The sequence below is a fragment of the Semicossyphus pulcher genome, unplaced genomic scaffold, assembly GCF_022749685.1.
Source record: "Semicossyphus pulcher isolate SPU_LCO1_2020_fin unplaced genomic scaffold, fSemPul1.0.p SCAF_10, whole genome shotgun sequence".
NCBI classification, from domain to species: Eukaryota; Metazoa; Chordata; class Actinopteri; order Labriformes; family Labridae; genus Semicossyphus; species Semicossyphus pulcher.
The window spans coordinates 23,183,053-23,209,484 of NW_027211604.1; the positions used below are offsets into that span (position 1 = coordinate 23,183,053).

The 26,432-nt window shown below is 41.3% G+C and overlaps 1 protein-coding gene across 3 annotated transcripts in view; it reads left to right on the forward strand.

Annotated features, from left to right (window-relative positions):
• The window catches only part of gria4b (glutamate receptor, ionotropic, AMPA 4b), a 153,216-nt gene that overhangs the window by 57,169 nt on the left and 69,615 nt on the right, over positions 1-26,432 (forward strand). For all 3 annotated transcript variants that reach the window (XM_069677762.1, XM_069677754.1, XM_069677770.1), the window contains exon 3: positions 17,727-17,966. In XM_069677762.1, the coding sequence (XP_069533863.1) occupies positions 17,727-17,966 (240 nt within the window). The remainder of the gene's footprint in view (positions 1-17,726; positions 17,967-26,432) is intronic.

A 26,432-nucleotide genomic window follows, 5' to 3' on the forward strand; every position in this document is an offset into this window, starting at 1 on the left:
CAGCGTGTTCACATCTTGTTTTCACTGCACACAAGTGGCCACAAAATATCAATAACAGCAGTTTTAAAGACGGTTCTTTCCTCTTCTTCTTTCCTCTTCTGTTTGCCTTTGGTTGTGATCACATTGTTATCAAACCTCTAGATTATTGTGCTCATGTTGGAGAAAATGAAAGTGGATAAACAATAGAAGCGGGATAGACTACGTTAAATATTTGATAGTAGGATTGACCTCATTATTTTTATGTTCTGTTTACTATCAGGTGAAATAAGCCATTGTGGGAAGGACATCATACAAGAAGTGGAGCTGATATTGGTATTGATTTTCCCTCACATTTACCAGAACATGATATGCAAGGTTAAACATAGAAGGGGAATTAAGGGCACTGCTGGAGCCGCCACAAGCCCAACCCTGTCCAGTGCACCAAACTGCTGTGTATGTTTTTAAGCATTCTCCTCTGCCTGCATTTATCTTATCTTCTTTCAAACCTGATCCTGGGCTGGATGCGTGCTGTAGCTTATTTTCTCAAGACATTGTGGTTGTTGAAGTTGCCCTTGCTGTGATGTTATTTCACATCTGCTTGACCAATCTTGATCAAAAGCACTGCCAAGAAAAAGGAGCTCCGATTTAGCATCACCCCCTGAGCAGTGCTGACATTTAGTTCCAGGAACTTTTCCCCTCCTTGGAAATAAAAGCAGAACCTATAACTACAGGCCTTTTTCACAGCGGATAATTTGGTTCGTCATAGTGAGAAAAGCACAGGTGTTACTAATAACATTGACAATGGCTCCTTTCTATTCAAGAATACCAGTAAGCAAGGTAAAAGCAGGTAAAAGGAACTTAGCCGCTCATAATGTTGTTATTTATACCTATGTGCTTTTCCTACCGTGGCCAAAGAGACTACACGCCAATACTTTCAATACTTCCTCTTCTTGCGTTCCCGTATCCAAAATTGTTCCCCCTTCACCATCATGGAGGGTCGTCTAATCCTTTGAAGGCACTTCCAGGAGACAGAGACAGAGGAGGCTCAGAGTGAGGAAACATGTGTATCCTACATGGAAGTCTTTTATCATACGGCTGTAAATGCTGCACCTCCGCTCCAATCACTCGTTATTTACACTGTTTATTCTCACAGCGCTTACTCCGTCATTCAACTGCAAAGTGTTGTGGCATTACACAAATCAGCAGTTTGTTTTTTTATGTATGTTGATTGTATTTGACGATACGATCAACATACACACTTTGTCACACTGCAGGGTGTATTATGCAGATAATAAATTGCAAGTAAACAAATAAGTAAGTAAGCCCAAGTACTCATAAAAGATAACACAGTAACACAATGAACATAGGAGATTTAAACAGAGTATTAAATGACAACAAAATCAACATCAGTAATAATACTTGTAGTGATCGACTTCTCATTTAGCAGCTTTGTCTCCTCCATCCTCAGCCTCATCTCACATCCTCCCTAGCGAGGGAAAGAGGAGACAAGTTAGCATAATTAAAAGCATCCAAGGAATCTATAGTAGTGTCCCAATTCAAGGGCTGCATCCTCTGAAGGACCTATTTTAAGGCTGATTGCGTCACAGCGGCGTGTCGAAGGCTCTCCCATTTCGAATGCTCCTTCAGATGCGGCCGACAAATGCGTCCACCTTTTCCATCAGGTACATCCTTCACAGTGCAACATATCCCGAGATTCATTGCGCGCCAATTCAAACGAGATGGCGGACTCTTAAATGGCAGAGGAATACACTTTTAGATGTCAACGTTTTTGGTTTTAACTCAATCGAATAGCTGCGGTACGAATTACGTAGGTTAAGTTATGTGTCGTTAGTTTTGATAGCTAGTTAGCCTGCAGGCTACCTGTTGCTAGGCGACAGGAGCGGCATTTTTTTGACACAAGGGAAAGGGTGGGAACAGCTGGTGATGCAAACAGGAAATCCTCCATAGAACTCGGCCTCAGCGGTCTACGCCGACTACGAATAACGCATCCTCCGTAGTCTGCGTCCTTCCATGGATGCAGCCCCTGAATTGAGACAGCTTGTTTTACAATGCAGCCATCCCTAAAAAAATCTTAGCAGGAAGCCTGGCCAGTTTGATTGGCTGTTTTCCATTACCTCCCAGTAACTTTTCCTCTCCCCCTCTCCCCCCACTCCCCCTTGGTTGGCTCATGTTTTATGGATGCTAAGTGGTAAAGGATTTACGAGGAGTTTAGTTCACTCATCCCTCGGCGGTTGCACTTAAAATATTCACAGTTTAGAGCGTTTTGTGCCTCCAAGCGATCCCTCTGTGGATCTCAGCTACATTATTAGCTTTTATATTTGTTGTGTTTTTGTTTCTGACTTGGAAATGTAATGTATGCTTTACTCACCCTCTTTAATAAAAATAAGGGTGGTATATAAAGGGCAACGGGCTTGCAGCAGGGCTGGTGGCTGCAGTATGGCTGACTTACGGTCAGAGCTGTATTTTACCCATCTGTCAGATGCTATTTCCCATAGGAGCGACTGCAAGAAGCCACAGGCTGCAGAATGCACTTAATGAAATTGTGTGGCTCCAGTTCAGTTTCTGATTGTGTGATTTTATGTGTCATCAATATAAAGTAACATTTCGCCGATATTTTAAGCCGACAGTTTCTGAAATGATGGATATGAGGCAGTTTGTTTGATTACATTTATTTACTGCAAGGTTGTAATGAGGCTTTCTGAATAGATTCTTCGCATTAATATGATTTGTTTGTTTTTATGCCCCTATTTTTCTTCAGGTTTGTGTTTGTGTGTCAAGCTTGTCCTTTCTGATTGGACCAAAAAATGATGATGAAAAATTTTAAATTTTCCCTTAAAGGACAAAAGTTTATTGTATTGCATTGTATCATATCGTATAGTATCGTAATGTACCCTATAATATTGTATCATATTATATCATGTCAATTTGTACTATACATTATTATATTGTAACATATTGTATAGTATCATATTGTATCATATCATATTGAATTTTAATATATTGTATCGTAACATATATGATATTGTTTTATATCGTATCATTTTGTTCCATATTGTTCCGTATCGTATTGTTCCGTATTGTTCCATATTGTTCCATATCATATTGTATTGTTCCTTATTGTATCGTATCGAATTGTATTGTTCCATATTGTCCTGTATCATATCGTATCATTCCTTATCATATCGTAGCGTTCCTTATCGTATCCTTTTGTATCGTATCATTCCGTATCGTTCCGTATCATATCGTATCTTATCGTTCCGTATTGTTACGTATCGTTCCGTATTGTTACGTATCGTTCCGTATCGTATTGTATCGTATCGTATCGTATCGTATAAGTCCGTATAATTCCGTATCGTATCGTATTGTATCGTATAATTCCGTATCTTTCCGTATAGTATCTTTCCGTTCCGTATCGTTCCGTATGGTATGGTATGGTATGGTAGCGTTCCGTATCATATCGTTCCGTATCGTTTCGTATCGTAATGTATCATATCGTATCGTTCAGTATCGTTCCATATCGTATCGTATCGTATCGTTCAGTATCGTTCCATATCGTATCGTATTGTATCGTATCATATCGTTCCGTAACGTTACGTATCGTTACGTATCGTTACGTATGGTATGGTATGGTACCGTATCGTATCGTATCGTATTGTATCGTTCCGTATTATTCCGTATCATAACATTCATTTTTCCTAGATACAGTGTCTCGTACCACAGTTGTGACACCTTAAAGCTAACTCCAAATCTCTTAGCACTGAACCTCTCCCTGACTGTATGACAGGCTGGAGGCAAAGACAGTGTTTAGGGAGGAGGCAGGGCTGGACGAGAAGGAGGAGGAGTGTGTGAATGATGCACAGAGCAGGGCTACATCTTCCCTCCCTCTGGCTTCACACCACCACTCTTTAACCCTGGGCTGGTGGGAGAAAAAAATTCAAGCAGACAGACTACACTGCTGTACAGTGTGTGTGTGTGATCATGTGTACGTGTGTGTAGTGAGACATTGTTGGTCGGTGGCACTCATGCATTAAGTGGGAATGGGCTCCAGTGATGGCCAGTGGGACTCTCTCTCCCTCTCTCTCTTTGTGTGCGTCTGATGCCAAAGGAAAAGTCATGCGCACATTTGCTTACATGCATGCCACATGCACTTGAATGCACACAAGCACATGGCAGGAACACCTTATTCAAACTGACACACGCGCACACACACACACACACACAGGAAATGAAGGAGGCAGCATTCAAGGGAAAGAATGGCAGCTGAAGGCAAAGACCTGATTCTGTGTGTACGTTCATACAGTCTTATAACTTTGCCATTTTCAGATGCTCTATATGTCTGTGTTGTTGCTTCCTGCTCTAACACAGTACTGGTTCAGTCTGTATAGTCAGTCAATGAAAGCTGTTCTAGTTTCTATTTTTGTCTGTAAATGAGGTTTTCAGTCCCGGTTGGCTGGTTTGTTTGTTGTAAGCAGGATATTTGGGGAAAAGTCTTGCAATAGGCCGAGGTACAAGATCTAATTTAGTTGCAGATGCTCTTTTTAAACCTTCAGTAATAGAGACTGTGACAAAGATCTCTGTGCATGCAATGGTATTTTTGCTTATTGGGATGTCCTTTCTTAGAGAATCTTTAAAAGCTTCATATCCCTAGAATCTGAACAACCTTAACCGAAAGCTTATGTAATTATATTCATGAGCAAACTATTTTGGTCCATTTTTAAAGGGTTTCTTGGATTTCTTTTCACAAAAGTTTCTCATCTTTTATATTTCCTTAACTACTGTACTTTAGTTTGCTATTTAAAATTTAGTCTTAGTCTTAAAACAAAAATGCTTTTTAGTTTTTGTCACATTTTAGTCATTATTACCCTTTATAGTTTTAGTCAATAAAAGTCACCACATTTTAATCATTACTTTTAGTTAAAAGGTTTTCTCTTTTTGAACTAATTCAATTAGACTAATACAGGTTCAATCTGCTGTAAAGTCCTTTCATCTGTCCTTCCAGACAATGTTCTCCCCCGGCAATAAACTTCTGAAACATAACTTTACAAATGTAAAGCCACAGCACGAAGCTGTGCAGTTACTCGATCACATACTACACATTCCCATCTTGTCTTATTTTCAGCAGCAGTGACGGTTTTTACCGTTAAAACTTTTTATATATTCATCATGGCTTCTCATTTAAACAGTCTGACTGACGCAGACAGCTGATGATCGTTCCTTTTTGAGCGGAAGAAGTCTCAAATGATGCATAACACGCCCCTTTTTCTGTGAGCACATACTAGTCCCGTCTCGTCTCGTTAACAAAAACAAAACATACGTGTCGTCAGAGTTTTTATTATTAATGATCTATTTTTAGCTCGTCTTCTTCTTGGGAAATAAATATAATTTCTGATAACGAAATTAACACTGATGCTTATTTCGGTCTTATATTTCCCTATTCTTTACAGTTCAAGTGTTGCTAATATATTTTGAAGGTGTAAAAATGTCTTCACATATAATTTTGTAATTTTCTATAACAGGGTAAAAGTATAGTGACTGTTCTCTGTCCGTGGTTGTACATATTTTTATGTAGCTTTGCTTTTCATTTTTGTTTTGGCTTTTTACTGGGACGTCTCCAATTTATGCAGGACAGAACCCGGTGAATACTTTGGTTCTTCACAACAAAGACACCTGGGAAAACCTGGGGAAGTTCATTCCTCATCCACTCTACAATATCATTTTGTAATTAACTCTTAAAAAAAGCAAACATTGATGTCATTCACTTTTGCGGTAATTTGGTTGTGAACCAATTCATTTGACTCTTGAGTGTTAACACTGGAACACCACAGTTTAAGTGTTTAAGTGTACTGTTATTGCCAGAAGTGAACTGTTAATATGGAGACAGGTGGTTCAGATACAGTCATGTTCCCCTTCCATTGCCCGGCTGACACAGTGGGAAACTGTTCAACTAAGTAATTAAAGCTTAAATAACAGAAAAGGGAGCTTCAGTGAGGCGGCCACATTGTGTCCGACAGCAGTCGTGTCAATAGAGGTGCTGAAATGAGAGAGTGAACTGTGCTGTGATTCTGTTCAAAATGGCTGCCTGCCCGGCATGAGCGCTGTGTGCGCTCTGTAAAGTACTGATGGTTTCTTTTCATCCGGACTGCTCAGACTGAGGTCTGTATTGATTTTCACCCTGGTGAAACTATTACACACACAAAGGGGGCTTCATTCTTGTCCTCCATCCTCTTTTCATAAAAGGCCTCCACTCATGTTGCTCGCTGCTTTGTGAGTCGATAAAGATGTCTTACTACTATTACAAACGTTTAAAGATCTCATGATGATAGAAAATGCCATCATCAATGACTCTGACAAGGACTCCAGTCATCAGATCTCACTTAAAAAGTTCCTTTCCTATAGTATTTCCGTGTTGGAGAAAATTATTTTGTGCAGATTTGAAACATGATTATCCTTCCATCCTTTTGAAGCCTGTTCATAAAACTATTGTTAGGATTACACATATCTTGAAACACTTGGTGTTGACTTTATTCCAGTTGAATTTAATGCTTTTTAAAGGTTTTCTTTAAAGCCAAACACGCAGCAATTTGTCCTTTCAAATGGGACCTCAGTATCATTGTCCAGAACCGTCCAATCAGAGAGCTGAAAACCAATGAAACAAAACATGTAAAGCTGTAGAGATTAATAAAATGTAACTGCTACAAATGTCCAGAGAATCTCTGAAGGATTATTAGTACATAATTCTTTATATTCATTTTTGTCAGCGGATTTTCCTACATCCTGCTGCTGGAAAGAATCACATGCACACAAAATGTGGAAAAAGCAGCTGCTGAAAGTGCTCCCCAAAAATGCACAATTTATGTCTTTATTTTTAAGGTCTGCTAGAAGCTGCTTAAGGATATTATTAAGCCCCCTTTATTACATTTATTTTTGACCCGTATTTAAAGAGCAGCTCCAGTCATGTTTCAAGAGATATAAAATGCTCTGCTTGAAATAATAAATTGTGTGATATGTTTTTTCTGCAAAATACGTTTAATTACCTTGTAATTAGGCATCTCCAACTTCTCCCTCATTAAGAATTCCCCAATCTGCATAGTCCCGACCACTATTTCCAACCAGCCCCTCCGTCGCCAAAACAAAACACGTCTCTGCCATCGTTTAGTGACAGCTTGTTGAAAGTTAGCTAGCTTGAAATGTAGTAATTAGCAGTAGTAACGTTAATGTTAGTAGTCAGGAGTGAGTTTGCAAAAGTTACGATGACGGTTACAGCTGGCTCCAGCATCGCCAAAGTGGTTGCCATAGGTTGCACATAATGATATGCATAGCGTCACCCCGTCCATTAACAGGATTGGCTCTTTAGGTTTGTGACGTCTCAAACCTGCCAATCTGAAAAGGTGTTGTTCAGCCTGTCCTTGGTACACTGCAGTTTAAAAGCAGACAGGCCCAGCCATGGAGATGACTGCTTATGTTGTCCCTGATACGTCTTGTAGCACATGAAGAACACCACATGGAGATGTTTACAAGGTTAAACACTGGATTTTTACTGGAGGGGGGCTTTAAGATTTATAGTAGACAAGTGGGCCTTGCATCAACAGAAAGTATTGAAAAAATTGACGATATTGTTGGTTTTGGTCTTTCCATCAGATTTGCTGACAATATGATACATTTAGAATAACATACTCACTGTATCATTTAAAGTGAATCACATTTTGGTATGAAACAGCAACAAGTCTGCAGATTTGTTTCACTTTGTTGTCAGTGTGGATCATCCACTACACTTTTATCCAAAGCACCTTGAAAGCACCAAAGCACCTTCTTATAAATGCATTCAGTGTTTTTATATCACTGTTATTTGTTAAATGCACCCTTAACCATAGCACTGGTAAGCTAATGCACTGTCTTTAGGACTAGAACATCAGTGTAAATCATTCCAGATTATATTCTATGAATGAATGAATTGTTTTAGTGAAATAACAAAGACATAATATAGTATACCAAGGTTTGAAAGACTGTCAGAGCACGAGGAGTTACTGTAGGAGGAATCTGGGATCCATTAATACTACTGGCTAAATGTAGTCATTCATCACAATTTCATTTTTGCCCTAAAATATAATTGGTTTAAAGATGATTTAAGATGCAAACACATTTCCATAACTCAGCAGACAGCAGGAAATACTGATGTGTCTTTGCTGTGAAACAAGCGGAGGTTTGTTCTGTGCGGCTGAGATCGATGTATCGACGGGGCAGAGGTCGGGGGCAGTCATCATCAGCCTCGCCCTTTGCTGTGGGCGGGGCCTGACACCTGGGGGAGCGAGGGGAAAGTGTGTCACTGGCACCAGACCAGATCCACTGATTTACACCGAGCACTGATGACAAAGCAGTTTAGCTGCCTAAAGTCCTGCTCATCAATAGGACAAGATAGGGATTTCTTTATTAACATTAGCATAGACTAGCTTAGCTTAGCTCAGTTTGATGTTGCGGTATGTTTCAGAGGATTCACTCCCCCAAAAATTCCCTCACATGAGGTTTAGTTTTGCTAGAAGAGACACTGTGAGTTGCTTTCAGACGAGTGTTATGTAAAATGACAGGAGAGCTTCTGTTGCCTCGCTCTGTTACTGTGTCACACGCACAATGTCTGGCCCATTGATCACAGCGAGCCGCACTGGGTGTGTGTGTGCTCTGACCTGTTTGTGCAGTGGAGTGTGAGGTTAGCGGATGCTGTTTCAGGGTCACTGCTGGTGTGGGACTAAATGGACCAGTCCAGGAGGCCGGCCTGTCAGCAGGGGCCGCCCACTCGCTGTCAGAGCTGCTGCTGTCACATCACCACTGGGTCACATGGAGCAAACGGTTTGATACTGCTTGACTCTGATGGATCGCTACTATCGGCCTCTTCTGTCTCTTTGCACCAGGGTGATCCTGACCTCGAGTTTTTTTGAAGCAGTGTGTCTGGCTCTGAATTTTCTGTCGTACCAGGTTGTGCTGTTCAATATAATGCCATTCTGGGCCACACCAAACTCCTGAATATGAGCCTACATGGGTCTCATGTTTAAACTGTGAGATGTAAGTCAGAGTTTTCCTCACAGTTACATCACCACCCTTTTTCACCCCTTTTCAGTCAGCGTGAGAGCTAAAGTCAGGGACGGGGGCTTGAGAACAACAGATTTTGAATTGCCTGTTTTGGAGATGAGGGGAGGTCTGTCAATTCATCCATATATTATTTATACCGCTTATCCTGTTCAGGGTCACGGGGGGGCTGAAGCCTATCCCAGCTGTCATTGGGCGAGAGGCAGGGGACACCTGGACTGATCGCCAGTCAATCAAAGGGCTGACACATAGAGACAGACAACCACTCATGCTTACATTCACAGCTAAGGGAAAATTAAAGTTAATTAACGAGCATGTCTTTGGGTTGTGGGAGGAAGCCGGAGTGCCTGGAGGGAACCCACACATGCACAGGAGAACATGCAAACTCCACACACCGAATTAATGACTGTAGGACGACATGTCTTCATCTGCTCTCATTGTACGAAATTGAAGCCGAAATAGCCCCAATGATAGGCGCCGCCATCTTGTGTTGGTGATGTGATTTGGAGCCAGAGCTGCGCAGTAGAGAGCCACTTCCGCTAACCAAAACACACACTTACTTAACTTACAGAAAAAACAGCAAAGATCCCACACGCCGGCGTGTTTAACAGTAGAACAGCTTCTTGTGTTGGTCTGAAGCAGACGTTCACAGGTAAAGAAACTTCTCTGACTGTAGTGATTGTTTTAGTTACGTCTCCTCTCACTGATCATCCTCTATTCTGTTAATCCAGAACAGATCGGCTGCAGGAGCCGTATTTGTCAACAGAGCTGTCAATCATCATTTTTACAGCATCAAATAACTGATTAAAAGTAAAATTTTAAGAAAAATGAACACTTTGACATCAGCATGATAAGAACTAACTATAATGACCGGAAACTTAATTTGGCGTGCAGCAGGTGTCGTTGGCTTCACTTTTAGGGAGCTGTCATGTCGTCCATCTTTTTATACAGTCTATGGTCCGAACTGGGATTTGGGAAATGAGAACCTTCTGGCTGTGAGGCAACAGCGCGTACCACTGCACCACCGTGCAGCCCACACATTTAGCTCCAGATAAAAACCTTCTGAACGATATTCAGCTGGCAAATTCAGTTCAAACCAGGGTCTAGACTGATGATTTGAATTGTTGACTTTTAGAGGAGAGGCCTAATAAAAAGATGTAATATTGTCGTAACAGTGGTATAACTGTACATTGACATCTTTAACAACAAGGTTTAAGTAAAGTGACAGTAATCAGCATGAAGGATGTTTAAGTATTCCTGTGACAGCGTGACACACTTTTCTTTCAGTAAACAAGCTCACATACTTTCCTGTGACTGACTGAATGAAAATCCATATAATGAACACACTCAGTGGTGAGCAGGTCTGGGCCAAACTGCTAGCTGATAATGCTTTTGATGGATTGCTTCTATTTTAATGAAATGGAGAACACTCATCACCTGCCATTTGGCATGAACTGTAGCTCTGTACTGTACTCGGTTCATCGTGCCAGGGCTTCTCTGGGCAGGAAGTCTCACTGGCAGCTCCTGAACGTGTTCATGAATGTGACCTTGAAGGATCCTTTGTTAGACTCACAGTTGGAGCGAACACACGGTGAAGAACTTAACGGGATATTCCAACATCAGAGGTGCCGAGTCTGAACGGCAGCCAAGCGAACAGCTGCTCCAGGATTTCCAGACTCTGGTGTTTCTGAAGAAGGACTTTTCTTTTAACTCTGGTGAAAAATCAACTTTAACTCAAGTGCTGTACTTTTCTTTGTGTTTTACTTGCTCCTTTATATTTCTCCTCCACTGCACTTCAGAGCGAAATATTGTTCTTTTTACTCCACTGCACAGATTTGATGACTTAAACTATAGTTGCTTTACAGATTCAGATTGATGAAATATCATCTAAAAGATTCATCAGGATGTATATTTTTCTGACTAAGCTTTTCTTTAGTGCTTTTTTCAGTATTCGAAAACCAAATTCAAGCTTATATGTAACAATATAAAAGAGATGAATATATTCCTTTTGTTCCTGTTTGTAGTTTTATACTCAGCACAGACTGAGCGGGCATGGTACGCATGAATATCAATCATCATAATAATCATCTCTACCTATCAGTTGGAAAAGGGACCCCTGATATGATGCATTATTTTAAGTTCAGACTCTATTGATTCTCGTGGATCAATATCCAACCAGCAGTATGTAAAGGAGTTGAAATAGCTCCACTTTAACCAACTGCAACATTAAAGTTATGACCTTATTATTGTATATATTATGCAATATTTAAATATATTTGATCTGAAATGAGCCATTCTGCATAAAAATAACTTTTACTATTGCCAAATACTTTTAATGTAAATGGGCTGTACTTATATAGCGCTTTTCTAGTCTTTGCGACCACTCAAAGCTGCTTTTACACTACATATCACATTCACCCATTCACACACTGATGGCAGAGGCTGCTACGTAAAGTGCCCAACTGTCAATCAGATATCACATTCATACCCGTTGGCTATGCCACCGGGAGCAATTTGGGGTTCAGTGTCTTGCCCAAGGACACTTCGACATGTAGCCTGACGGAGCTGGGGATCGAACCTCCGACCGACTCTACCACTGGGCCACAGCCGCCCATGTAGGATGTTTCCTTGTAACAGAGTTTCCCACTCTGGTTTTATTACTTTTATTACTTTACTACTTACTTATACTTATCTGTGCACGTCTTAGGTAACTGTCTTAATTATTCCACATGAACTGGAAATATCAAAAGCATTACTTTTTGGCTGAGAAGAGGTATAAGAAGTGTACATATACTTCTGAGACTCTTAAAAAATGTCAGGAGTCAAAGCCTTTACTTTGTTTTAAGGTCGCACATTAACATACTAAAAAGAGAGCGTCAATAACTGTTAAAACACAGTAAATTAAATTAACTGGACATAAAGACATAAAACATGAAGTTAATGTGTACCCTTCTGTTATGCACCCATCTAGGGGGGTTTAAGTGCGTAGCATAAAATTACACAAAAAGCATAATTTTCCACATGGACACAATTTATTAAGTCACAAGGTAATAACAACAAAAAGAACCAAGCAAATAGCTCAGGGTGAACCAAGGCTAACATAATAAACAAAAGAAACTATCCTCTTTACATCACTTGCTAACCCTAAATAAAAAAAATGAAACCAAAATGCAATCTCTAAACTTAACTCCCTACCTGACACAAAAACAGGAGAAAAAGATGATTCAAAAGAAAATGGCAGTTCGCCCCTGCTGCTCCACTCTTAGCTCGAGGAATTCTCAAACAAAAATAAGGGTGTAACGTAAAACACAATAGCACAATCAATTAATTATCTAACAAGTTGGAGAACACCGAGATGACACGTTCTGCTGCTGTCAGTGTGTTCCAGCGTCTGGGAGGGCAACGGCCTTTTTGAAAGTTGAGAAGGATGCAGTCAACCGATCCCGCTGCTCTCTCCGCTGCTCTCTCCGCTGCTCTCCGAACATCAGCCATTCAGAACGCTCCACCTAACACAGATCCACAAAACAACAGAGCACACACTCGCACACAAATTCAGTCTCCAGAACAAAACCTACAGAATTACGGCCAGAGCCATAACACCTTCAGAGTAAAAGCCTCCATAAACCTACAGGACCTTCTATTACAATACATAGAGAACAGTAAGCAGTTATATCTATTGTTCATTATTGTATCTCACATGTTATATGGAAAGTGAGCATATAAAGGCTTTAAAAAATCAATAACTGTTAAAAAGCATTTCCTCTTATAGCAAAGCATTTAGATTAAATTCATTGGACTTAAATAAGTAAATTGTTCACAGGAAGTCAACATGTATCCTTCAGAGTAAAAGGCTCAATCTAAACCTGCAGGAACTTCAGATATACACAAAGAATAATAAGCATTTAAAACCTGTTTATAAAATTTGTTTACATATTTATTGTTTATTATTGTCAATTATGTCTGGATCTTATATGTCTTTTTGAGGAAAGGGAGCATAAAAGGCCTTTATAGCATCTTAATATAGATCATAATTGTTTGTATGGTATCATATATATATATGTTTAATGCATTATACAGTCCAGAATGAGCACATGAGTTGCAGCCTGTTTGTATGACAGAGGCAGTAATGAGAGACAGACACAGCAGGGGGAGACAAAGTGTGAGAGGTTCTGATCTCAGACCAGCAGGTTGTTGGGCATGTTGGTGTCCCTGTTATTCACACTGCTAAAGCAATGGAGCATCTGGAGAGAGCTTGGGTGTGTGTGTGTGTGTGTGATTTTGTTGGTGCTTGTGTGTGTGTGTGTGTGTGTGTGTGTGTGTCTGTGTGTGTGTGTGTGTGTGTGTGTGTGTGTGTGTGTGTGTGTGTGTGTGTGTGTGTGTGTGTGTGTGTGTGGGTCATTTCTTCCCTTGAGGGGACATCAGTGAGCTGTGTGGGTTTTCTAACCTCTGGACTCTTCTCTTGGTTGAGTGGACGCTCTCTCTACCACCACTCTATATGCACACACACACACACACACACACACACTGAACCTGACCCTTACTGTAAATGTTAGTCACTGTTGTTTTCAGCACAATCACAAGACATTACAAAAGTTACCGCTACACTCATACAAATATTTCACACTTTACAACACGTCTGTTAAAAAACTGATTTGCTTGTGAAAGAAACAAATACAAACTTCTCTCTCTCTGTAGATATCCTGCATACTTGGTAGTACAAGCCCTTGCAGTCTTTGGCTGTCTCTCGGCAATAGCCAGACAGGGACTTCTGCATATAGCCAAGACAGGTCAAGTCAAGTCATTCATCTCTACATGCATTTGTGTAAAACTACATGATGAGACTGATGGAGACACTAAAATTAACAGCCTTTTAAAAACAACCAATAGCCTTTCTTTAAACCTTCAGAAACTCACACATAAAATCACCTGTGGTGGCAAAAACATCCTTAAGATTCACCACTTGGAAAGTACGGGGTACAGTCATCACACGAGCAGACTTTTAATCAAAAATGAATCCGGTGAGAGTTGATTGATGTTCAAAGTTGCCTGATGTTTTATGGCAACAACATTAGGTCAAAACCTAGTGTGTGGCTGACCGCATCAGGTCAATGTGCGCTTTAGTGGGCAATGTGTTACAAGGACTGTCCTCATTAGACAAAGTATCCAGAGCCGTGTAGACAGAGAGTCGTGTCAGTGGAGGTTCAGTATGCTCCATGATCCGCCATTGTGATGTCGCAATTCTCCCTCTCTACGGCTGTGAAAGTACCGTCACTCACTCACTCCCTCAGTCAGTCACTCAGTCAATTACTCAGTCAGTCACATGCAGACCCGTGTGTAGGGCTGACCCCGTTGGTCAGCCTAAAATATATAAAATGAAAAACAATATGCTTGAATGACTGGATATTAAACTATGATAATGCAGATGCCAATCATCAATTATCCCTTGACCCTGCGGTCAATGATGGCGGTATGTGCTGTGACCCGTCTTCCTGCATAATGCATCATGCACATCTACTTACAGGTTAGCGCTGCTACCTCCTGTGTAGGGCGCACACATATTTGCCGACACGTTAAATGCAGAAAAAATTATAAACGATGTAAATACAAACATATCAGTATGCAGCTCATACATCACCCTTTAAATTGATATGGAACATCTTCTTCTTATTTACACAGGAGCTGTGGAGCATTAAAATCAGAATCAGATTTGCTGCTAAGTAATTTGTACATGACAAGTCATTTATCTTGGCCTGAAGTTGTAAACAACAATCACAGAGAATAAAGGTCAGGAAAAGTACATATAAAATATATATTGGTTTAGCTCAGTTGGTAGAGCAGGCGCTCATGTACAGGGGCTACAGACCTCGACGCACTGATCCCAGGCTCCACTCCTGGTCTGCCGACCGTTTGGGGCATGTCTTCCCTACTCCCCACATTTCCTGTCTCTTTTCAGCTGTCCTAGCTATTTGTTTTAGTTACTGTGAAGAAAGAGTTCTCTTATGGTGATAGGATAAAGTGAAGAAAACTAATGTTTTAATTTTATTTTAGAATCATCCTAACTTTTCTCCCCATGCGGTGCCCCTGATTGTACATGTGAACAAACTATTTGTGTTAAAAGAGAAAAGGCTGTGCAATTCACAGGAATGTGAAACTGAGCAGAAAGTGAAAAGGTTCACAGAGGGAATAAGTTCACTGTTGAGCTCAGGATACAAAAGATGACACATATGTTATGTAACACAATAAGTCTGATAGCATTAGCATTAGCATCAGCGCTCATTTGGAGTCTTTTTCCACAACCACCTGATGATGATCTGTCTAATATCCCCTCTGTTGACGATCAAGTCTACAGTAGCTCTTTAGCTGCTTACTCCTCCCAGGGTATTTCTAACCTTATCTGTCTGCCATTGGTACACTTGAACCAGGCTCCTAGAAACCTTGGGAGGTGGAAGTGAAGGTCAAACAATAAGCAAAGGACATTCTGGCTGCAGGTAAACTCCAACATTACATAGAGAATCTGCTTTGCAAAGATTCATGCTTTTAGATCAGATACATAACTCACAGGTCTTTTTATAGTCGAGTACAAGTCTTTGAATACTTGAAGAAAATATCTATAGTAACATCTGAAGTACCCTGACCCTGGGACTGAATTTCCATGACACAAGTCCTGACACAAAGAAAAGCAAATATAAGCTGTGATATCACAATAAACCCCACTTCAGTACAGCCCTGACTTTCTGTGTGTTCCCTGATGCTGTACAGTGGTTCCCAGCACCTCTGTGTACCTTAATTGTGTGAAGAGCAGCAGAAGCTCTCCTCTCCTCTGTCTGACTCTCTGCCTGTTGTCTTGTTTGTCTCAGCGAGGGAGGAAGCTGCAGGCGGATCAGAAGAGACGCTCTCTCTCTCTCTCTCTCTGTCTGTCTTTACAGCGAGTTGTGCACTCTGCATGGAAACAATGTTTTTGTCAGTAAAGCAGGCCTCTTGTTTGCTTCCCCAACCCCCTTTTCCTTTAACAAGGGCCACATCTTGAGGCTTGCTCTGATTCTCCTCGTACCCGGAAACTGGCAGAGGACGCTCATTATCTTCCGCTTTCTGTTGTTCTGCGTGAGTGTAAAAAGTGGGCAATTATGCTCCTTTCTCTTGTAGAGAGCCAAACCTTTCTATAATGAGGAGATCTCCTTAAGCAGGATACACTGCCTCTGTGCGTGTGTGCGTGTGTACAGAGCAGATTGAGTAGACTTTATGGAAATGCAAAGTTTCCTTTTAATGCAAAGTCTGACCAATGAATCACGATAGACGCAGGCTGAGCCGTTTTGATGTCGTGAAGCAGCGCGGCGTGGATACGAAGTGTTTTGTTAATGGGGGAATACGTCCTCGAGAATCAATCTACACCTCAGCGAGGGGAATTATTCAGTTTGCTGCGAGGAAATGTTGCTACTGTTGTTGGTGTTTAAATGAGGGAAGAGAACAGCTTTGGAGATGAAAGCGTCAGAGGAAACGGATGCCGTTGGTTTTGATCTCTGTTTACCGCATTCAGCGCTTCTCCTGAAAGGATTTAAAGTGGTAATCAGCCCGATAATGGTTTGTTATTTTGTCTCCTAAGCGCTCGGTGCTGTGGTGATTTTTTGCACCGAGTTTCCCAGCAATCAATTGTCATTCAAAACATGTAGCGTTCTTTTGTCTTCATCATCCGTTCAGGTAAATCTATAGACAAAATAATGGCTGCTACAGCTCACGCCAGCTTTATCGAGCACTTCTTCTGTTTATCCGAAACAAACTGGAAACGCCACTTTGTGCTAAATTGTATCATTTTAAACATCGTCCTTCTCTGGAGACGAGCCCTCGATTTGTGCGTTGTTGTTTTAGTCCAACACAGCGAAGCTATCACGAGGGAAATCAGCTTAATAAAGGATAAGCTGTCAATGTCTTATTGTAAAAGTATTTGGACCCTTGATTCGACAATAATAGATAAAAAAAACTAATTACGTTTGGTTCAAACAGGAGAGACCAACAAGAACAGAGAGATATTTGTGTTTAAAGCTGCTTGATGAAAATGATGCATCACGTGACTTTTTGTAAAGTGAGCCCACAGAGAGCTCAAGTCTCTGCAGTCCCTCTGTGTTCTTCAAAGTCTTTTAGCAGCTTTTACCAACTTAGTCTGCTCCCGTCCACCTTGTGAAAAAGCATCAAACTATCTGCTGAAGTCTGTCTTAAAGCAAGATATGTCTTTTTCAGGAGTTAGTGGATGAAGAAACAAGACTCTTGATGAATAATTGTGTGTGTAACATGTTCACAACTGCATGAGGTGACGATATGTCATATGTTGTGTTTACAGCTTGTTCTGCTGCCCCCCAGTGGCCAGAAATAGATTAAGGCAGCTTTAAGTTTAATTTGTTACAGATTATTTAGATTGTTTGGTGTTTGACCTGTGATGAAAGATTTTGCCGGACAAAGTCACAGGACATTCAAGGACTATTTAGTTTGGTATATTGAGAGGAAGTCATGATGTAAAAAGGGGGTCAGATAGATCGAGAGGAAATCCTGTATAAAACAGAAATGAATGCTATTTTTTCTCTACGTCAACAATCACCACAAGCTCTATCTTCGTATTTATTAACTGATGTTTTTTTTGTTCTTGTTTCTTTCCCCAGTTTGCTCCCAGTACTCCCGCGGTGTCTTCGCCATCTTCGGCCTGTACGACAAGCGCTCGGTGCACACGTTGACGTCCTTCTGCAGCGCCCTGCACATCTCCCTCATCACGCCCAGCTTCCCCACCGAGGGCGAGAGCCAGTTCACCCTGCAGCTCCGGCCGTCTATAAGGGGCGCGCTCCTGTCGCTGCTCGACCACTACGACTGGAACAAGTTTGTCTTCCTGTACGACACAGACCGAGGTGAGTGGTGGGGATGGACGGCTTCTGTCTTTCCTTTAGAGGCTAATGAAAAAGTGGATGATGTGCACTTTCCAGAATGTTTGCACTGTCCTACAAATGTGTTTCTGTCTTGACTGACTCTGAAAACAGGAGATTATAACTACATGTGTCGACAAAATTGACTAGAAATTTACACTAACTGCAAAAAGCATGTAAAAAAACAAGAAACCTGTAGTACCTGCACTCAGGCTGTCTCATCTCTGGGCTCTAACAGCCGTAATTTAAAACTCTGTGTGCAACAAAAACAAACAACCAGACATATGAACAAGAAAGTTATAGCATGTGGAAACTACCAGGTAAAATAGACTTGTCTAAAGCCAAAAACAAAATGTACTTACTTCTCCTTCCCAAGCTGTTACTTGTAATCTAACATTTACATTTTGATGAGCCAACCTCTGGATAATTGACGTAATCACTCCACATAAGCGAGTGGGACAGGAGCTAAATGCCACGTCTGTCAGAAGCCATAATAAGCAATGTGACGTTACAACACTGCCACAAACGATCACATCCAAGAGGTCGGAGGGACTGATGGTTTCAGAGCATCTGCTCCCAGGGGCCTCTGTTACCCATCTCAATATCCTGACACTATAAGGTTTGTATGTTAACCACCTAAAGCTTACTTATGTTATACTCCTTAAAGTGATAATCTCGTCTGTTAAGTCACTATCTATCATGCATTTGCAGTATTACAGACTGGGTGTCTGGTGCGACTTTGGCGGGAAAAATCACAAGCGGCGCCCAGTTAGTTACGTGTTTTCCATCAGCCAGCAGTGGTTGGTCTGCCAGAGAGGGTAGGCGGAGCTAAGCGGCTGCTTTTCTGCTCTCTGCAAGTGTTGCGAGTAAACAGTAATCTACTATGGCTGAACAAACAAAGAAAAGATGGATGACTACAGATACAACTTCAAAAATAAGTGAAGATCCAAAGAAAAAGAAACAAACTCGACGCTCAGATGAAGCAAACAGTCTGAAAAGGAAAGCGACCGTCAGCAAGGAAAATCAAGAGTTACAACCGGAGCCAACCGTGGACGTCACACATGCAACACTGTCTGGATATCTGGGAAGTGTGCCGCCAAAGAGAAAGAACTTTAAGTTATGTGATAGTTATGATAGCTAGTTAGCCCACTAGCTACCTGTTGCTAGGCAATAGGACTGGTATTTGGTGACCCAAGGTTAGAGGTGGGTACAGTTGGTGACGCAAACAGGAAATCCTCCAAAGACCAAGAGCTACAACCGTTACAACCAAAGCCAACCGTGGACGTCACACATGTAACACTGTCTGGATATCTGGGAAGTGTGCTCCTACAATTACTCTTTATCACCATAGGTGCCGGCCCTCTCTAAAAAATCTACATTTCATTCCAGTAATCGGACAGAAATGATTGTAGGCAGGTTTTTGTGGTGTATTTTTGCCCTTGTGTCGACACCACAGCGCACACAGAGGTGAGAATGGATGTGGCTCTAGAATAATGGCTGTTTTGTCCACAACATGTCTTGGGGCCACCGAGCGATCAATATCACTGTGCAGCTGCTGTTAGAAGTGTGATGCTGTTGGACCTTTTTCTGTCTCTGTTTCTTTCTCGATTCCCCTCCTGAGGACGAGGTATTTCTCTCATCCTTGTGTTTTTCTCACTCTGACTCTTTCTGTGTTTCCATCTTTTTGGATTCCCATTTTTACATTTTTCTGTCACACACCGAGTCTTTGCTGCTCTCCCTCCACACACACACACACACACACTCACAGAGTCAATAGGTTTGTACTTACTCACCCCGCCGTGTCACATTTCCATTACAAGACAGAATGGATATGGGCTGCTGCTTGGATCACATCTCCACATCTCGCTTTCATACATTTTCCACAAGCTAGTCAGGGGTTTCATTCTGCCTGCGTGCGGCTGTGTGGACTGCAGTGTGTGTCTGAGCAGATTGGCTGTGTGCGAGCCGCAGACTGAGGAGCGTATCAGGATGGCCTCCGCTCACAACGACTCATTCCCTGCCTCTTATCTCAGGTCGAACACGCTCGGCTGGGTAAAAAGCCTCCTGTGCTCTCAACAAAACCACAAGTATCTGATCAAGTGTTCTCAAAAAACACAACAAAGGGTCCTCGCTGTGCGACACACGAGCTGAGGACACACAAATTGACTTTTAGGAACCTCAAAGCCTCGAGCTGGCATCACAAATGAGTCCAGATCAGCATTGTGCTGCATCCACATTCACAGATTCAGGCAGATGGTAGAGAGCAGATGGACCGCATCTTCTGAATGACACACAGTCGGAACTATCTACTTTATCATGTTAGCTTTAAAACACAGCTTTCTTAATATATTTGAATGCATCACACTTAAAATCAATGTACTCCCTGTATCCCTTCTCTATTTGTCTGAAACAGTTTGTTGTTGCAGCAAAATTATCGCATCTTGTTGTTGTCCTTTGATCGCCCTCGTCTTGTGGGTTGTAAATTCAGTCCTTGAGTACTGCAAAAAGTTTAATTATTTTGAACTTTCGACAGTATCTCCACCCACAACTCATTCTCATAGCAGGTCATCAAATACCAACGCACAGTTTGGTGTCTTGTTTATACACACAAGGTTGCGTGTCATATAGAAGCACACAGTAGTGATTGTTCCTTCCTATCTGACACGTGGTTGAAATCAAACGGCCTGTTGGTGAGGTTTAGGCAAAAATAAATCCCACTGTAGTTAGGCTAGGAAAAACACAACGTTAAAGAGGGGGTATTATGCTGTTTCACATTTTAGGACAGAAATATAATGCTACAATGTTGGATGTCCAGACTAAACGAGAGTGAAGTTTCAAATCTGTAGGTAAAAGTATGTTGGAGTAATCCCCAGGCTTCTCAGCTCAGTCTGCAGGCTGCTGTGAACGCCAGGTTTCACACAGTTTTTTTCTACACGCTGCACTGTGTGACACCACAGAGTGCAGCCTCGGCAGGCTTCGGAGAGCTGGCCAATCAGAAGAAAACAGGGTTTCTTAAAGGGACAGAGCTGACTGAGTGGTTTCAGGCAGAGGCTGTATGAGGGCCTGCACAGAGCACCAGTGTGAGAAACATGAGGAGTTTTTTTTTTACAATGTTACAATTTAATTCAGCAGATGCTTTCGTCCAAAGCGACGTACATCTGAGAGTTAATACAACACAAGCAACAACAGGCAGTGTATAGGGCGTTTTTTTGTTGCTGCTTTTTTTAAATTAATAATAATCATCATCAGCAACATCAAAAATATCAGTATAGTCATCATCATTATCATGAAAATCCTAGTCAGCATAAACTACCTCAATGTCATTATCATCAATAGCATCAATATCATTAAGGTCAGAGGTGTTCATAAAGAGCTGGGTCTTTAGCTTCTTCTTAAAGGTGAAAGGGACTCTGCGGACCGAATGGAGTTTGGGAGCTCGTTCCACCACCGGGGGATACAGAGGAGAAGAGTCTAGTTAACTGTAAATTATGCTAAGCTACTCCACAGGTATCACAGAGTGAAATATGAACCTTGAAATTAGCATAATACCCTCTCTTTAACAAAAATGTTCCAACAGTTTCACAAATGACTTGATCCCTGCTCTCCTTTGCAAAACTCATGTGCTGTTTGGCGATTCATCACCCCCAACCTTCCCACATGCTACGACACCAGTGATGAAAGGACCTTTAATAGTCGGTGTGTCTAATAAATTCTCTGAAGGGCACCTTGTGCGTCTGTATGAGACGCTGAGGTCCGTGACAAAACTACTGTTTGTAACAAATGGAGAATACGACGGGCTGCCATCTTCCTTTGCTTATTCTCTGCTGGTCTCTCCTAATTTCATCGCATGTACTCATCCACGAAAATGGACTTCTTTTTACCATCTACTGTCCATGAGAGTGCAGCATTGGTCTGTGACATGAATACAGACAATTTTATGGTGTCATATTTCAACACTTTAGTCTCTTGCCTCCCAGTTTATAAGGGACTGTAATCACAATTTCACAATCTAGACTCTTAATTCAAACTGAGACGAGAAATGACCTCTGGCTGTTAAATGCAATATAAAGGGACATGCGGAAAAAAGCATTCAGTAGTGGTGCAAAAATAGTTCAGATGAACGAATCCATAAATGTCGTACCCTGAAACTGGAACCCCGATCGATCCCTCTTGATATTTATTTCACATAACAACCACATTACATTCAGAAAATAGGAGCAAGAGAATCGGAAAGAAGGAGAAACTAAGGCGGTGGAGCGTTGACGTGTGACACATGCAGGCCCGTCAGAGCTGATGTGGAGTGATAGATTTGGTAAAAAATACAAGCACATCTGTTCCAGGAGACGGATGACTGACGGATGACTAAAACTCTGCAGAAACCCTCTAACAGTCATGTCAGTACATGTTGGCCTTTAGTCTGCAGTCTGACTGTGTTCCTGTTGCTGAGAGACACGGCTGTCTCTCTTTGTTTGAAATTTGAACTAACACTCAAAAGTAGTGAAAATAAATGGGTATTTGATGTGCAATGATGTGTTCAGATTTGAAATACACAAAGAATGGTTTGCGAGTGAGAGAGCAGCATGAATTGAAACCACTTGCAATGTTATCTGCCTCGTCTGAATGTCCCATTCATAAGAGGTGAGATTACGACGAATACACGGCCATGACGACTTTCGTTGTAATATCGAAGATGAGTGCAATTTGCCCTTCTTGCATTAATCCAAGAGGTGGAGTTGGATGTGCCAATAGCACGTCCTGCATGTCGATGCCTTTGACTGTTTTCATAACTGATGCCATGATCGTTTTAGATACACTTCTGCTACCACCTCTCTGAACACATGAATAAGTTTACTTTTAACTTCATGTGGCTATTTTAGCTGATGTTTTTAAAAACTGCTTTTTTTTGCCATGAGGCCTTTAAATATGTGCAAATGGCTGTTTGAGATTTAAGAATTGTCTTATTTGTGCAGGTTTAAAGGCAGAATAACCCATTCAGTCCTACTGCGAATCCTCTCCTCTGTGTTTAAAGTAATAATCTCAAAGATCTCGAAGAAGCAGCATCTTATGGCGATAAACGGCAATTGTGGGAGTACACTTCCCAGATAGCAGACATCTATGGTTGGCTCCCTTTGTTATGGTCTTGATTTTCCTTTTTAGACTGTTTGCCTTCATCTGAGCATCGAATTTGTTTCTTTTTCTTTGGATTTTCACTTATTTTTGAAGTTGTATCTGTAGTCATCGATCTTTTCTTTGTTTGTTCAGCCATAGTAGATTACTGTTTATTCACAGCACTCGCAGAAACCAGAAAAGCAGCCGCTTACCTCCGCCTACCCTCTCTGGCAGACCAACCACTGCTGGGTGATGGAAAACGCGTCACTAACTGGGCGCCACTTGTGATTTTTTCGTACCAGACGCCCAGTCTGTAATACTGCTGATGCAAAGGCTTTCATCAGTGGACCATAGGCTCAATCAGCATTGTGTTACCTCTTTTGACGATAGATAGTGACTTAACAGACATTTATTTAAATGAAAATCTTCGAGATTATATCTTTAAGCACAACTGTCCTTGACTTGTCCTCCAGCAGAGGGTGTTCCGTAAATGCACTTTCCATCCGACCTACACTGCATGTACAATCTTACATTGTGAACACGTAATCTTCTCGGTTTCTACATGCCTTTACCTTAATGGATAAAGGCAAGGTTGTTTGCTGACATTGTAAAAACCAACTCACTGACTAAAAACTTGTCGCTTTCAACTATTGTTGCCACTCTCTTGTAATGTCTTTGCTCTCACAGCAGCGATACAGCATCTTTCCTTTTTGTTATGCACATTATTCGATTGAGAAAACAGTTTCTCATTATTTAAACCAAAAGTAATACGAGGTAATAACGAAGGTTATTCCCAAACATCCCTGTGGGTCTAATTAATCAGAAACATGCTGAATCTGCTCAAGTTTGGTTTTCCTTCGAGAGTCAGTCCTGCTGAGAGCTCTGTCCATGGTGCTGAAATCATCCAGCAGCTTATTCCATCTGACTGCTGGCTGCTGTTCGGGCTCTGCCTCTCTGTTGGAGTTTCTGTCATCCTAACATCAGGAAACACTGACTGTCAAGAATCTGATGTTCTGGATGTAACGCTGCAGATATGAAAAACATGACTGGCTCTCCACGGGTGCTGCTGCTGCTGAATAATACATACTGATGACCTGCAGTTGTATCAGTCAATACTGTTGGGTTTCTTGACAAGATGTTCCTTTCAAAGGACTCGGGTAGTATTTTATAGCAGATTTCCAGTTTGTAATGACACATTTACAGATGTTCATGTTTTATCTATTGTCCTCCTTTATAGTTTCTCTTTTTTCTCTGTAAATGTCTTTTTCAAACACTCTCAATCCTACATTTTTATATACAGCAGTTCAGCGGCCCCCAAGATTCAAAATGTGATGATCTGTGTACCACTCTCTGTTTGGCACATGCAGGGCTCTGCAGACAGATAAGCTATAATAGATATGCAACAGCCAGTTAGACTTAATAAGTAAGCATCATCTGCTACGATTTTCAAAATAAAGCTAGCTGACAAATGATTTACATTTTATGAGTTTTGGATGTGCAACATTCATTAAATCAAAGTTTAAGTTGCCAAACTGCTGCAATTTGTTCATGTTTGGACACTGAAATGATATTCATTTAAATAAATGTCTGTTAAATCACTATCTATCGTCGAAAGAGGTAACACTATGGTGATTGAGCCCACTGATGAAAGCCTTTGCATCGGCAGTATTACAGACTGGGTGTCAGTGGCGACTTTTGTGGGAATAAATCACAAGCGGCGCCCAGTCAGTGACGCGTTTTCCATCAGCCAGCAGTGGTTGGTCTGCCAGAGTGGGTAGGCGGAGCTAAGAGGCTGCTTATCCGGTCTCTGCAGGTGTTGCGAGTAAACAGTAATCTACTATGGCTGAACAAACAAAGAAAAGATCGATGACTACAGATACAACTTCAAAAATAAGTGAAAATCCAAAGAAAAAGAAACAAATTGGACGCTCAGATGAAGCAAACAGTCTAAAAAGGAAAGCGACCATCAGCGAGGAATTCAAGAGACAACCAGAGCCAACCGTGGACGTCACACATGCAACACTGTCTGGATATCTGGGAAGTGTGCTGCCAAAGAGAACAAAACTGAGATCTTTGAGATTACAACTTTAAAAAAGTATTGTATAAGTAAGAAGTAGCATTCTATATAAGTAACTGTATAAGTAGTGCTGCAAAAGAAACTCATTTACACAACGTCACTTGAAAAGAAGTCAACTTTAAAAATAAATCTTTATTGACTATTTGTTTCACACAAAACCTGAACCCCTGAAAGCTGTCGCTCTTTAAACCCTTTTTACCCTATACCCTGACTTTAATGCCACTTTTAAAAAGTAAGTTAGATAACAGCATCTAGCAATGACCACATATGGGCACCTACAGCTTCATACTTTGGTGAGTTGGACCACTGACAAAGCTGACGTTTTTGACAACTTGGCATTTAGAGCGTGCTGCTTATTCTTACATTTCTCCCCTTCAGTGTCCCTTACTCATTTATTTTTGCCCTGCAGCTTTAGCTGATCACTCGAAATCTGTTTTGCCGCCTGGCAAAGCATGAAAGCAAATTTCTACACAAGCAGTTTCCACAACCCTGAAAATCATGAGCCGTTCTTTCTGCACGCGGCTGAAAAGAGGAGAATCACTCTTACTGTACGAGCTCAGGCAGCATCCTTCAGATTATTATTTCTGTGTGTTTCCTGTGGAGATTCTGAACCGCACACTCTCTCTATGAAGAAGTGAGTAAGTGTGTACTCAGGCAGTTTTTCTGAAGAGGCACACTTGCATATTTAAAACCCTCTTGTGTGTTTGTCGGAGGGGTATAAATGTGTGTGTGCACGTCAGCACTGACTGTACATGTATGTGTGTGTTCTGTGTGCGCATGCGGGTGCTTTTCAGAAGGCTTTTGGGCGCAGCACTCTGGCCTGAGGTTTTGTTTTTTCCATACACAGGGCCGGGCATTCATCCAGTATTGACTGTAATGTAGAATCAGCTCACGCATGGCTGAGCTCAGTCAATGAGCGCCCGTCACAATTCCCTGCATCAAAGCTCCAGAGATACAAGAGACTGTTACTGTAGCACACTGTGTGTGTGTGTGTGTGTGTGTGGTTGTAGTGAGTGCTGGTCCCATTATCTTAGCGTGCACACACTCAAACAGAAAAACAATTAAAGGCAATACAAATAAAATAATCCAGGGGAAGAGAATCCAGGAAATGTTTGAGAGCGAAAATGAAAGAAGAGGAAGAGGCGATGAGAGGAGAAATAAAATAAGATCAGAAACTAAACGGTTTCAGGAAATGTTTTCAAGAAGAGTCAATAGAAGGTGAGAGGAGAGGAAATTAAATAAGATGAAAGGAGAGGAAACAAGAA